Source organism: Danio rerio, chromosome 22, assembly GCF_049306965.1.
Source record: "Danio rerio strain Tuebingen ecotype United States chromosome 22, GRCz12tu, whole genome shotgun sequence".
NCBI lineage: Eukaryota > Metazoa > Chordata > Actinopteri > Cypriniformes > Danionidae > Danio > Danio rerio.
This window is the reverse complement of record NC_133197.1, coordinates 36,734,522-36,750,555: the sequence shown is the minus strand read 5'-3', so window position 1 is coordinate 36,750,555 and position 16,034 is coordinate 36,734,522. Positions and strand designations below refer to the sequence as shown.

At 31.4% G+C, this 16,034-nt stretch overlaps 1 protein-coding gene across 6 annotated transcripts in view; it reads right to left on the bottom strand.

Moving 5' to 3' along the window:
• Window positions 1-16,034, bottom strand: part of lcor (ligand dependent nuclear receptor corepressor) — a 161,539-nt gene that overhangs the window by 87,710 nt on the left and 57,795 nt on the right. For 2 of the 6 annotated variants that reach the window (XM_073937585.1, XM_073937587.1), the window contains exon 1: window positions 11,159-11,256. The exons of 2 other annotated variants lie outside the window; for them this stretch is intronic. Coding sequence is in view for 1 of the 4 variants with exons in the window: in XM_073937583.1 (XP_073793684.1) it covers window positions 11,155-11,251 (97 nt within the window). In the remaining 3 variants the exon portion in view is untranslated. Of the gene's footprint in view, window positions 1-11,154; window positions 11,257-16,034 lie in introns of those variants that run through there. 2 more of the 6 variants (XM_073937583.1, XM_073937586.1) reach the window with 1 other exon arrangement.

The following is a 16,034-nucleotide window of genomic DNA, read 5'->3' as shown; positions in this document are numbered from 1 at the left end:
CTATATAATGAAACTATATAGTGGGATTTGGCTAATACGTTTGGGTTTGGGCACCAAAACAATGCTTATTCTCTTAATGAGCTCTGGGTGTGTTTTGAGCATAATAGGCATTAAACCAAAAAGGGTCTCATTTCACATTCCCTTTAACAGTCAGTTGCGTCACGCCATGCCACATTTGCTATTTACACTAGCGAGAAAACAGTTAGACAGAGCATCTGCAACGCAAAAATAAAGAATGAGCCTCCTCCATTCAGCCTCTTTACTTTCTCTTTACTTTACTCCTTTACTTTACTCCTTTACTTTACTGCTTTACTTTGGTTGAGTAAGGAAACGGGTGGAAACTCACTCCACTGAAGACATCCATTAGCCTACATATTTTTTTTCTTTGTTAAGTGCAAAGATTTGTTTTTAAACAATATTTTTCATCTGTAAAGATATTTGTGTATTGCTGTACATCCTGTGTGTATTAGGCGATGTGTAAGCGTTTGGACCTGCATAGGAGCATAACCAGTGACAACCTTTATTTCTATGAGTGTACAAGTTCGAAAAAAGTTATCAATCCGCAGGTCACGTGCGTTCCGAAGTGCGAATTGTGATCTGTACGGATCACGGATCCACCTTGATCAAATACACCCCTAATTAATTTGCTTAATAGTTGAACATTTTCACGTTAATCTGGCTGACGACATGCTGAAATACTGATTTGAACGTTCTGTGACTATTTGAAGGGCTATTATTGTGTGTTAACATTGTCCAGTAAGGCTCAAATAGTCATAAACATTAGTTAATTTTAGGGGTGTCACGATTTTGATTTTTAATCGAAATCGATCGAAATTTATGCTCAATTTAGATTATCGAATCAAAAAATAGAATCGTCGATGCTGCCACGCCCCCATGTCACGTCAGCTTGGCTTGCCAAGCGGGAAAAAAAACAGGCTTATTGAAGTGCTTATTAAACTGCAGAAGCAGGAGACCCGTCGACAGAACTTAAACCCTCTCCTCTTTCAATGAAGTCGCCGGTGTGTAAGCATTTTGGATTTCCAGTGAGTTATGTTGACAGCGTTCGTATTGTCGACAAAAAAAAAACACACAGTTTTGCAAGCTCTGCTATGTACGTATTACGTACGGTTCGTCTGATAGACAACACCGGCATCGCGATCCTCCGCCCGCCCCCGTTGCAAATCCGCTCGCAAAAAGTACACACTCAGGCCCTGTTTCCACTGTCTTTGTTTTTAAATGGCATTTTAGAACGACAACGATTTGACATCCACAGTGGCGTGTAGCATTTCTGAGCAGCCCTCCTTCCTCTCTACCTCAGAAAATGCACATCACGTGACCACACAGACACAGACGCACACACAGCCATGCGCTCGAGACAGCAGGTCCAGGCAGTCAGAGGACTGCTTCAATCTTTCACTCACTTGTACTTTGTCATTTTAGCGAACACCTCAGATACTGTTGGCAGGTTCCTGTTGGTTGTGCGTCTTTTTTACCGACGCCATTATAACGACACAGATCACTGCCTATTCACGAGTCCCGCAGAAAAAGTGATTGACAGGTGGTAATTATATGTGTATCTTGCCTTTATTCATTTACTGTATGATTTGTTTATGGGTAAAACAAAGACCATGCAGGTCAGGTAGTTTAAACGGTAGGCTAAAAATAATTAATTGGTCATTAATTAATTAATTATTCATAATCGAAAATCGAATCAAATCGTGCCTTTAGAATCGAAAATGTAATCGAATCGAGGATTTGGAGGATCATGACACCCTTAGTTAATTTAATTAGACTTGCAATGAAAATTACGAAAGCTTTGATTAACCGTAGGCATAATAATGTGTTAAGTTTAAAAGTTGTATTTGTTATATTAAGTGGACATAACTAATAAAATATAGTTGTATTTTTTTGTCTAATAGTAACATAGTAGGGCGTCCCGGTGACCCAGTGGGTAGCACGATCGCCTCACAGTAAGAACGACGCTGGTCCAAGCCTCGGCTGGATCAGTTGGCATTTCTGTGTGGAGTTTGCATGTTCTCCCCGTGTTGGCGTGGGTTTCCTTCAGGTGCTCCGGTTTACCCCACAGTCCAAACACATAGGTGAATTGGATGAGCTAAATTAGCCGTAGTGTATGTGTGTGAATGAATGGGAGTGTATGGGTGTTTCCCAGTGGTGGGTTGCAGCTGCAAGGAAATCTGCTCTGTAAAACATGTGCTGGATAAGTTGGCGGTTCATTTCGCTGTGGTGACCTTAGATTAATAAAGGGACTAAGCCGAAAAGAAAATAATAGAATGAATAATAACATAGTAAGTGAAACTTTTTCCTCATTGTCGATTTCAATCATCTAAGGCAGTGGTTCCCAAACTTTTCTCACCAAGTATCACCTCAGAAAAAAATTGTCTCTCCAAGTACCACCATAATGACCAGTATTAAAATGCAGTAGTGTAGCAGGCCTATTAAGCAGCTGCAGCTCTGCACAGTTCAAAAACCAGGCAGATTAACTCCTGTTATTAAGAATATTCATTATTGTCAGCCACTTTAAACATTATAAATAATTTAAACATTAACTGTGCTTACAGGTAAAAAAAAAATAAGTTAAAGGTGCTTCTAAAAGTGAACTAAAAATGGCCCTGTTCTTAAAAAGTTAACTTTACAACTTAAATGTAAAGTATTAATATACAGTATCAAAACTTGAAAATGTTCCTTGGACTTCATAAATATAGGCTATATGTCATCATATTCATATAAAAACTCCTTTCGATATATTTTTAAATAGATGTTGCATGTATTTATGACTTATTTGTATATCTTTGAAATCTAAATGGTCAAGTTCATTAGTTAATGCATTTACTAACATGAACTAATCATGAACAACACATGTACAGCATTTATTAATCATAACTGAACATTTACCAATGCATTATTAACATTCAAGTCCATGCTTGTTAACATTAGTTAATGCACCGTGAGTTAACATGAACTAACAATGAACTACTGTATTTTCATTAACGTTAACTAACATGAGAAAATACAGTAGTAAATGTATTGTTCAGTGTTTGTTCATGTTAGTAAATGCATTAATTAACATTAACTAATGAACCTTATTGTGAAGTGTGACCGAAACATTAGACAATTGAAAATAAAAAGGTTTAGCCTATTCAAATCAATTTACTGATCACATTGATGTTATCGTATGCGTCAAAGGGTTAAAAGTGTGTTGATTTTTTTACTTTAATTATTCAACAATTTCTCCGCGCTCCACTAGAAGGAAGCCTGTGTACCACTAGTGGTACCACAGTTTAAGAACCACTGATCTAACATTTACTATAATTAGACTAATGAAATTGTACTTTTTAATATAAAACTCCATGTATTTTTTATTTTGCTTTATATATATGAGCTATTCCATGAAAATGTCAACCTTGCCATGAAAAGAAAAATGTTTTCACCAAAATAACGAAACAGTTTCTACATTTTTTGCGCAGGCAAGTGTTTTACAGTACTTTAAAAATACTTAAAAATGTGTCTGTCAATGTTTTCAAACTATTATATTTGATTTACCAAAGTCAAACAAATGGCAATTTCACATTTGTCACATCCATAACGAAAAAGTGTCACATCCATAACAAAGCTTTTCCCTCAAAAATGCAAAAATGTCAAAATAAAATAAAATCAATCAGTTTTGTTCTATAAAGAGCCAACTATTATCCTTTTGTTGAGCATTATTTATTTTGGGTTGTGCAGTTTAATATGTTGTATACTGTAAACTCGCAGACTTTTTTTGTCACATCCATAACGCTTGTTTATTTTCCTCATTTAAAGTATAAAAATGTTCACAGATTGAATTTTTTTGATCCCATAACTTTGTGGTTAGTTGTTTTGGAAAATATAAACAGATGGTTCAATATAATGTTAACGTATACTTTCACTGCGAATTTATGTTTTGAATTTTTACTGCAAATATCACATCCATAACGCTGGAATCAACCATATATATACGTCTGTGTATATTTGTTTTTTGCTTGTTATTAATATTATTATGAATAGATTAATATAAATTATTATTATTATTATTATTATCATTATTATTATTTATTTTTAGGTTGTATTAACATTATTATAATTTATTATTATATAAATATAGCCTGTTGATGTTGTTATTATTATTATTATTATTATTATTATTATTATTATTATTATTGTTATAGTATTGTAAAACAGGTTATATTATTATTATTGTTATTATGTATATTATTATTGTTATTATTATTATTATGTTATAGTATTATGATATAGTTCATATATTATTAATTTAACCAATTATTATTATTATTATGATTATTGTTATCATTGTTATTATTATTACTACTATTAATATGCTATAGTATTATGTTATATTGTTATTAATATAACCTTTTGTTATTATATATGTCATATATTGTTTTTGATATAACATATTATTATTATTATGTATATCATTATTATTATTATTATTATTATTAGTTGTAGTAGTAGTAGTATATTATATTGTTATTAATATAACCTATTATTAATATATGTATTATAATTATTATTAGTAGTAGTAGTATTGTTACATATTGCTATAGGTTATATATTGTTATTAATAAAACCTATTATTATTATTATTATTATTATTATTATTAATTATATGCTATAGTATTATGTTTTATTGTTAATAATATAACATATTATTTGTCATGTCTATTATTTTTACTATTATTATGTTATAGTATTGTTATTATTATTATATTATTATTATTCATAATATGCTATATAGTATTATGTTATATTGTAATTAATATAACCTATTTTTGTGTAAATTTATTATAATTATTAGTAGTAGTATATATTGCTTTATAGGTTATATATTGCTATTAATAAAACCTATTGTTATTATTATTATTCATAATATGCTATAGTATTTTGTTATATTGTTTTTAATATAACATATTATTATTATTATTATTATTATTATTATTATTATTATTATTATTATTATTATTATTATTGTGTATTATTTGTATTATTCTCAATTCCTTCAATAGATTCAATCGTTCTGGTCAACACACAGGCAAAGCTACAGAAAACATTACAACACAAACTGTGATTCACAACCAGACATCAACACAAATATAACATAACACACAATTACAAATCATATAAAACAAAAGTATGACCAAAACAATCCACTGACCGTACAAAATCCAGCATCAAACCAACTTCCGAGAAAGCAGAAGCGAAACGGTGCCACTAACTGTTGCAACAGCACATGTTAACGACAAGAGTTTAGATTTTGGAACTTTGACCCTTGAAAAAAGGTTTAAGGAAATGATTTATGATGCTCCCTAAAGCAGCGTTATCAACAGAGCGAGGAAAGTAAATTCCTGTCACGAAGGTGTGAATCAACTTTATTCCAGATTTCAGTGGGAGATTTTCTTCTCTCCAAAAACATGTTATGAAGTTAAGCTCTCATTATGAATTCACAGAAAACTTTTAGTAGACTATAAACCCAATTTTTTCGGCTTATGTGGCCTTAAAATACACTTAAAATTAATCTCTTGTGATGGACAGAATATCGGCACCGCACAAGATATGAAACGCGAGAAATCTTTAAGGCTTAAACACACAGCAATTATAGAGTTTCAGCACATAACCATTTTCCCTGACATTTCCAGTCAATGTTTATTACTGAAGACTTTTAAAAAAAAGTGTTTTTTACTTATAATATAGGTGAGGTATGATTCAAGTGGGTTTTCAAGTACCGAAGTAGTTTTTTTTTTTACATGCATTTTATTTCATTTCTGTCAGTGCAACAAAAAAAACATTAATTTTTGGTGAAACATTTCTAAAATTAAAAATATTAAGTTGTGAAATTACTAAAACATGATTAGGGAAATGAGGAAATGAAGTAGATAAACTAATGTCACAAATAAATTTGAGCAGATTTAATCAATTCCTATCGGATGTAATAGTATTCCTAAATCAAAGATGCTAAAACAATCTATATATTTTTAATATTCAGGCTACTTGATGTCGTTTTTACCTACATTTATAATAAACACTCACTAAAAAATAGTTAATTCAATAGTTTATTTTTCTCTGGAAAACAAAAGCTGAGGTATTATTATTATCAAATTGAGTTTTCAAGCATCTAAGGAAATAAAAGTACTAAAATTTGTTGTTTTTTACATGCATTTTGTTTAACTTTTAACTTTGCACAAAGAAAACATGAATTTCAGGTGAAACATTTTTAAGATTGAAGATATTAAGTTGTGAAGTTACTAAAACATGCTTTAAGAATTAGGCAAATTAAGAAATTAAAAATAGATAAACTGATGTCACAAATAAAAAAATAAGTGAAATTAATTGATTCTAGGCGAATAGTTATCCTAAATCAAAGATGCTCAAAATAAATTGTGCATTTTAATTTACAGGCAAATTAATGTCATTTTTACTTACATTTATAAAAGACGCCCACAATAAAGTAGTTTATTTTATAGTTTCTTTTACTCTGGATTAAACAGGTGAGATATTATTATTAAAGTGAGTTTAAGTATCAAAGGAAATAAAAGTATTACAAATTTGCTGTTTTTTTTACATGCATTTTGTTCGATTTCTGACTAAGCGTAGATTAGATTAGGTAGATAAACTAATGTCACAAATAAAATTTAAGAAAATTTTATTGATTCTTAACAAATGTAATAGTTGTGCTAAATAAAAGATGCTAAAACAGTGTATATATTTAAATATTCAGGCTACTTAATGTCGTCTTTACATACATTTATAATAGACACCCGCTATAAAACAGTTCCTTTAATAGTTTCTCTTACTCTGGGAATAAAATAGCTGAGGTATTATAATTAAAATGAATTTTCAAACATCAAAGAAATATTAATTAGAAAAGTATTAAAATGAGCTGTTTTTTTAAAACCTTAATTTTGTTTAATTTATGTCTGTGCAACAAAAAAAAACATGTTTTTCTTGTAAAGCATTTCTAAAATGAAAAATATTAGGTTGTGTAATTACTAAAACATCCTTTAAGAATAAAGCAAATGAAAAAATTAAATAGATAAACTAATGTTGAACAAATTTAATCAAATCTTGACAAATGTAGGTATCCCAAATTAAAAATGCTAAAAATAAATTGTATTTTAATTTCCAGGCCACTCAATGTGATTTTTACCTACATTTATAAAAGACACCCAGTATAAAATAGTTTATTTAATAGTTTCTTTAACTCTGGGAATAAAATAGCTGAGGTATTATTATAATTAAAATGTGTTTACGAGCATCAAAGAAATGAAAGTGTTAAACATTTGTTGTTGTTGTTTTTTTTTACATGCATTTTGTTTAATTTCTGTCTGATTAACAAAAAAAACATGAATTTCAGGAGAAACACTTCTAAAATTAAAGATATTAAGTTGTGAAATGACAGAAAGGTACTTTATTAAATAAGCAGATGAAGAAATTAATTACTGTCACATATAAAAATGACCTATTTTATTAATTCTTAACAAATGTAGTAGTTGTGCTAAATAAAAGATGCTAAAACAATGTAAATATTTTAATTCACTAATAATATTTGAGCAAATTTAATAAAATCTTGACAAGTGTAATAGTTATCCCAAATCAAAGATGCTAAAAATAAATTGTATTTTAATTTACAGGCCACTTTACGTCATTTTTGCCTACATTTATAATAGACACCCACAATAAAAACAGTTTATTTAATAGTTTCTTTAACTCTGGGGAAAAAAAATGCTGAGGTATTATTATTATTAAAGTGGGTTTTCAACCATCAAAGAAATAAAAGTATTCAAATTAGCTGTTTTTTTACATGCATTTTGTTTTATTTCTGTCTGTGCACCAAAAACAAAACATGAATTTCAGGTGAAACTTCTAAAATTAAAAATATTAGGTTGTGAAATTACTGAAACACTTTAGGAATTAAGCAGATGAAGAAATTAAGTAAAACTACTGTCACAAAAATTGAGCTAATATAATTAATTCTTAACAAATGTAATAGTTGTCCTAAATAAAAGATGCTAAAACAATGTATTTACTTACATTTCCAGGCTACTTAATGTGATTTTTACCTACATTTATAAAAGACACCCACTATAAAATAGTTTATTTAATAGTTTCTTTAACTCTGGGAATAAAATAGCTGAGGTATTAGTATTATTAAAGAGGATTTTCAAGCATCAAAGAAATAAAAGTGTAAAAATATGCAGGGTTTTTTACATGCATTTTGTTCAATTTCTGTCTGAGCAACAAAAAAAACATGAATTTCAGGTGAAACAATTCTAAAATAAAGATCTTAAGTTGTGAAATTAGTAAAAAATGCTTTAAGAATAAAGCAAATTAAGAAATTAAGTAGACTAATGTCACAAATAAAAAAATTGAGCAAATTAAAAAAATTCTTATTGAATGTAATACTATTCCTAAATAAAAGATGCTAAAACAATTTATATATTTAAATTTTCAGGCTACTTAATGTCGAATTTACCTACATTTATAAAAAACACCTACTATAAAATAGTTTATTTAATAGTTTCTTTAACTCTGGGGAAAAAATGGCTGAGGTATTATTATAATTATTATTATTACTACTAAAGTGAGTTTTCAAGCATCAAAGAAATAAAAGTATTTAAATTTGTTGGTTTTTTTTACATGCATTTTGTTTAATTTCTGTTTGTGCACCAAAAAAAAAAAAACATGAATTTCAGGTGAAACTCTTCTAAAATTAAAAATATTAGGTTGTGAAGTTACTGAAACACTTCAGGAGTTAAGCAGATGAAGAAATTAAGTAGATAAACTAATGTCAAACTAATAGTTGTCCTAAATCAAAGATGCTAAAACAATGTATATATTTAAATTTTCAGGCTAATGTCATCTTTACTTACATTTATAAAAGACACCCACGATAAAATACTTTATTTAACAGTATCTTTAACTCTGGGAATAAAATAGCTGAGGTATTATTAAAGTGTTTCCAAGCATCAAAGAAATAAAAGTATTAAAAATAGCTGTTTTTTTCATGCATTTTGTTCAATTTCTGTCTGTGCAACAAAAAAAAAACATAATTTTTTAGTAAAAAATTACTAAAATTAAAGATATTAAGTTGTTAAATTACTAAAACATGCTTTAAGAATAAAGCAAATTAAGAAATTAACTAAACTACTGTCACAAATAAAAAACTTGCAAATTTAATAAATTCTTATCAAGTGTATTCCTAAATCAAAGATGCCAAAACAATTGATATATTTTAATTTACAGGCTAATTAATGTTGTTTTATCTATATAATAGCTAATAATTCATTTAATAGTTTTGATCCACCTGCCAGTTTCTAAAATAAAATAAAATGTATTATGATCGCTTATTCTCATACATATATTAATCAGTACAAGTCATTGTGTCATTTTTACAATGATCTAACAATATATCACCACTATTTAGAGGTTTTTTTACCATTAAAACAGGCATTTAATATATTAAAAGCCTACATTAATGTTTCATGTGTACATAAAAAGTCAAACTATTGCTGATTATATTATTTATATGCTTCCTGTGCATAAACATACTTTTGTCAATCTGATGCGCACACTAACAAATGTGTCATGATACTGGAATTCATATTATTTGTGATGTAAAACAAATAATAGGCCCTTATTATCTTTCAGATTTCATAACAGAATGGCAAATAATTCATCTATACCTGCTGAAGCAGGCCTTTCGATAAAGATGAGAGGCGGTTTTCACTGCCACTGAAAATCTGATCACGCAACCTGATCATCTCAAACAGAATCATATCATATTTGAGACAAACCTTAAGCCCAAAAATACAAACAGCAGCATTAGCATCCACAGAGGTCCACTCATGCGACATCTGAGATGTATTTAAGGCGTATATATTAACTACAACATTAATGCAGCATTAGACAGACTCTTCAGATATATCTGCATTGTTTTGGTGGACAGAAAGAGTGACCAACATTTACTCAAAAGCTGCTGTTAACAGATGCCAAAAGCCACGGGTTTTCTCTCTGACATTAAAAGGGAGATTAACACAAATCTAGGGTTGGAAACTGGGAAACCTCGAGGTTAAGACTGAATAGATAATCTCCCAATAACATCAGATACGGCGATTTAAAGGGATTAAACAAAGCTAATGAAACATTAGATTTAACGGGGGAGGGGCGGGGAAGCCAACATTTTTCGGTTGTGTGTATACATCTATATGTTTTTATTTCATTTTGGGGTAAAAGAGAAACAAAATAAGGGAACAGCGAAATGAAACGGACTCGTGGGATGCTTAAAACCAAATAATGTAGATGTGAACGAAATTTTTGGTCATGGTACATGTCGTCCGTGCTGCTTTAAACCCAATAATCGATTTATGAAGGGAAAAAAAAATCATAACAGACTCAAATATCAGTGCGCATACTCGGCAGATATTAAGATTAACATGAAGACTTTATATAAAAACAATCTGGATGACAAGAATCTGGCCTTGACAGGCCCGCGTTAACAACTAAGCAATATGCGCAGTGTCATTTTCTTTGTCAACCCCCCACCTTCCCCTAAAATACAAAATTATTTTCTGACATTTCCCCATTGCAGCAATGCGCGCTCCCCCAGCGCCGACGATTTGGGGCGGGGACGCGCACAGCCCTCCCCCAACCCAAAAAATAATACAGTAGCCTACAATAAACCAGGGAGCGCGCACACGGGCAAAACCAACGCGTGTGATTGGTCCAAGCACAATTCCCTCTGTACACGTAACACGCCCTGCTTACAATAAATAAACATCGCCCAAAATTTTCTTAAAATAAATAAACACTAAAATAAAAACAAAGCTGCGCTGAAATACTATCATCACACACCACGGCAAACACACAAATACACACCTCACACGCAGAAACATCCATCAAATAACGGCCGCGTAACTAAACTCATAACTGCAATCTTTTTGACAGGGTCCAGCGGGCGATGAGCGGCTCTAAGAAAAATCGTTGAGACAAAAAAAGCCGCTTCGCTCGCCGTTGAAGGCGATACGCCAAATTATACAGCAAACACACAGCATCCGAGCCCCGGCAGACAATCCTGCGTGTTAGGTTAAACGAGCTTACCTACACAGTGAATGAGTTTATGCCGCCACGAGTCAAGTTCCTGCCGAAAGCCGCGCCTCTCGATCGTGCATTGCTGCCTTCTGCACAGACTCGCCATTTTCTATCGGCCCCTCCCGCGGGCGCGCACCTTCTACTGGGAGCTTCCCAGCGTCGACGTCATCAGCGCTCGCTCTCTCTCTTCTCACTCTCTCTCTCTCTCTCTCTCTCTCTCTCTCTCTCTCTCTCTCTCTCTCTCTCTCTCTCCAGTGCTGCAGCGCTCCCTCCCATATCCAAATCATATTCAGCCTATACCGAAGCTTGTACAGTTTGTTTGCTAGCCTACATTCTCTTTATTGCAGACCACGGTGCGAATTAAACATTGACTATCAGGGGAGTCAACTTTTTCGGTAATGTTAGTTTGGGTAATACAAACTTCAGTCGATCAAATATTCATTCATTCATTTTCTTTTCGGCTTAGTCTCTTTATTAATCTGGGGTCGCCACAGCGGAATGAACCGCCAACTTATCCAACATGTTTTACGCAGCTGATTCCCTTCCAGCTGCAACCCATCACTAGGAAACATCCATAGCCTACACACTCATTCACACACTACTGCCAATTTAGCTTACTCAATTTACCTATAGCACATGTAGGGTAAATTGGAAATCCCCGCCAACATTGGGAGAACATGCAAACTCCACACAGAAATGCCAACTGACCCACCCGGGCTCAAACCAGCGACTATCTTGCTGTGAGGCAATTGTGCTACCCACTGCACTACTGTGCTGCCCGTATTTATTTTATTCATTCATTCATTTTCTTGTCGGCTTAGTCCCTTTATTAATCCGGGGTCGCCACAGCGGAACAAACCGCTAACTTATCCAGCAAGTTTTTACACAGCGGATGCCCATCCAGCCACAACACATCTCTGGGAAAGTATTTATTGGTAACATCTAATTTAATAATAAAATGTATTTAAGTTTTCAGTGTTTTGAGGGATATTTAGTGTATTCTCAAACTACAGTATACTCTGATTTGCTATTTCAGAGGTTTCTGTCGGCCAAACTAAACAAACTGAGCAGCAATTTATGTAGAAACCAAAAGCTATTTTTAACGAGAAAAATGTCTTTTGAACACTTAAACTGTTTATCGGTGATCTAGATCTGCCAGTTTTTGACTTTTCAATAATTTATTTTCTTTCACATGAACTGATTTTGCGTTGACATGGTATGAACTGTTATAGGGGTGGTCAAATATATATTTATATAATCTATTATTTTATTCATAAATATTAATTAAGTGCCAGCTATTGTTTAAATTCTTTAACCCATGGAAATAATGGGAGATTGTTTTAATATGAATGCCTGTATGTAATTGCATCTAAATATAATTCCAACATATCAGTGTTTGTCTGTTCCAGGATAAACATTAGTGAACTTATATATTGATGGTCCAGGATCAACATTAGTGAATTTATATATTTGATGGTCCAGGATCAACATTAGTGAATTTATATATTGATGGTTCAGGATCAACATTAGTGAATTTATATATTTGATGGTCCAGGATCAACATTAGTGAATTTATATATTGATGGTCCAGGATCAACATTAGATAATTTATATATTGATGGTCCAGGATCAACATTTGTGAATTTATTTATTGATGGTCCAGGATCAACATTAGTGAATTCATACATTGATGGTCCAGGATCAACATTTGTGAATTTATTTATTGATGGTCCAGGATCAACATTAGTGAAATTATCTATTGATGGTCCAGGATCAACATTAGTGAATTTTTTATATTGATGGTCCAGGATCAACATTAGTAAATTTATATATTGATGGTCCAGGATCAACATTAGTGAAATTATTTATTGATGGTCCAGGATCAACATTAGTGAATTTATTTATTGATGGTCCAGGATCAACATTAGTGAATTTATATATTGCTGGTCCAGGATCAACATTAGTGAAATTGTATATTGATGGTCCAGGATCAACATTAGTGAATTTATTTATTTGATGGTCCAGGATCAACATTAGTGAATTTATATATTGATGGTCCAGGATCAACATTAGTGAAATTATCTATTGATGGTCCAGGATCAACATTAGTGAAATTATTTATTGATGGTCCAGGATCAACATTAGTGAATTTATTTATTTGATGGTCCAGGATCAACATTAGTGAATTTATATATTGATGGTCCAGGATCAACATTGGTGAATTTATATATTGATGGTCCAGGATCAACATTAGTGAATTTATTTATTGATGGTCCAGGATCAACATTAGTAAATTTATATATTGATGGTCCAGGATCAACATTTGTGCATTTATTTATTGATGGTCCAGGATCAACATTTGTGAATTTATATACTGATGGTCCAGGATCAACATTGGTGAATTTATATATTGATGGTCCAGGATCAACATTAGTAAATTTATATATTGATGGTCCAGGATCAACATTAGTGAATTTATTTATTGATGGTCCAAGATCAACATTAGTGAATTTATATATTGATGGTCCAGGATCAACATTAGTGAAATTATTTATTGATGGTCCAGGATCAACATTAGTGAATTTATTTATTGATGGTCCAGGATCAACATTAGTGAATTTATTTATTGATGGTCCAGGATCAACATTAGTGAAATTATTTATTGATGGTCCAGGATCAACATTAGTGAAATGATATATTGATGGTCCAGGATCAACATTAGTGAATTTATATATTGATGGTCCAGGATCAACATTAGTGAATTTATTTATTGATGGTCCAGGATCAACATTAGTGAATTTATTTATTGATGGTCCAGGATCAACATTAGTAAATTTATATATTGATGGTCCAGGATCAACATTTGTGCATTTATTTATTGATGGTCCAGGATCAACATTTGTGAATTTATATACTGATGGTCCAGGATCAACATTAGTGAATTTATATATTGATGGTCCAGGATCAACATTAGTGAAATTATTTATTGATGGTCCAGGATCAACATTAGTGAAATGATATATTGATGGTCCAGGATCAACATTAGTGAATTTATATATTGATGGTCCAGGATCAACATTTGTGAATTTATATATTGATGGTCCAGGATCAACATTAGTGAATTTATATATTGATGGTCCAGGATCAACATTAGTGAAATTATTTATTGATGGTCCAGGATCAACATTAGTAAATTTATTTATTGATGGTCCAGGATCAACATTAGTGAATTTATTTATTGATGGTCCAGGATCAACATTAGTGAAATTATTTATTGATGGTCCAGGATCAACATTAGTGAAATGATATATTGATGGTCCAGGATCAACATTAGTGAATTTATTTATTGATGGTCCAGGATCAACATTAGTGAATTTATATATTGATGGTCCAGGATCAACATTAGTGAATTTATTTATTGATGGTCCAGGATCAACATTAGAGAATTTATATATTGATGGTCCAGGATCAACATTAGTGAATTTATTTATTGATGGTCCAGGATCAACATTAGTGAAATTATAAATTGATGGTCCAGGATCAACATTAGTGAAATTATATACTGATGGTCCAGGATCAACATTAGTGAATTTATATAATGATGGTCCAGGATCAACATTAGTGAAATTATATATTGATGGTCCAGGATCAACATTAGTGACTTTATATATTGATGGTCCAGGATCAACATTAGTGAAATTGTTTATTGATGGTCCAGGATCAACATTAGTGAAATGATATATTGATGGTCCAGGATCAACATTAGTGAATTTATATAATTATGGTCCAGGATCAACATTAGTGAAATGATATATGGATGGTCCAGGATCAACATTAGTGAATTTATTTATTGATGGTCCAGGATCAACAATAGTGAATTTATATATTGATGGTCCAGGATCAACATTAGTGAATTTATTTATTGATGGTCCAGGATCAACATTAGTGAGTTTATTTATTGATGGTCCAGGATCAACATTAGTGAATTTATATATTGATGGTCCAGGATCAACATTAGTGAGTTTATTTATTGATGGTCCAGGATCAACATTAGTGAATTTATATATTGATGGTCCAGGATCAAAATTAGTGAATTTATATATTGATGGTCCAGGATCAACATTAGTGAAATTATTTATTGATGGTCCAGGATCAACATTAGTGAATTTATATATTGATGGTCCAGGATCAACATTAGTGAATTTATTTATTGATGGTCCAGGATCAACATTAGTGAAATTATTTATTGATGGTCCAGGATCAACATTAGTGAATTTATTTATTGATGGTCCAGGATCAACATTAGTGAATTTATTTATTGATGGTCCAGGATCAACATTAGTGAAATTATTTATTGATGGTCCAGGATCAACATTAGTGAATTTATTTATTGATGGTCCAGGATCAACATTAATGAATTTATATATTGATGGTCCAAGATCAACATTAGTGAATTTATTTATTGATGGTCCAGGATCAACATTAGTGAATTTATATATTGATGGTCCAGGATCAACATTAGTAAATTTATATATTGATGGTCCAGGATCAACATTAGTGAAATTGTTTATTGATGGTCCAGGATCAACATTAGACAAAATATTTATTGATGGTCCAGGATCAACATTAGTGAATTTATTTATTGATGGTCCAGGATCAACATTTGTGAATTTATATATTGATGGTCCAGGATCAACATTAGTGAATTTATTTATTGATGGTCCAGGATCAACATTAGTGAGTTTATTTATTGATGGTCCAGGATCAACATTAGTGAATTTATATATTGATGGTCCAGGATCAAAATTAGTGAATTTATATATTGAGGGTCCTGGATCAACATTAGTGAAATTATTTATTGATGGTCCAGGATCAACATTAGTGAATTT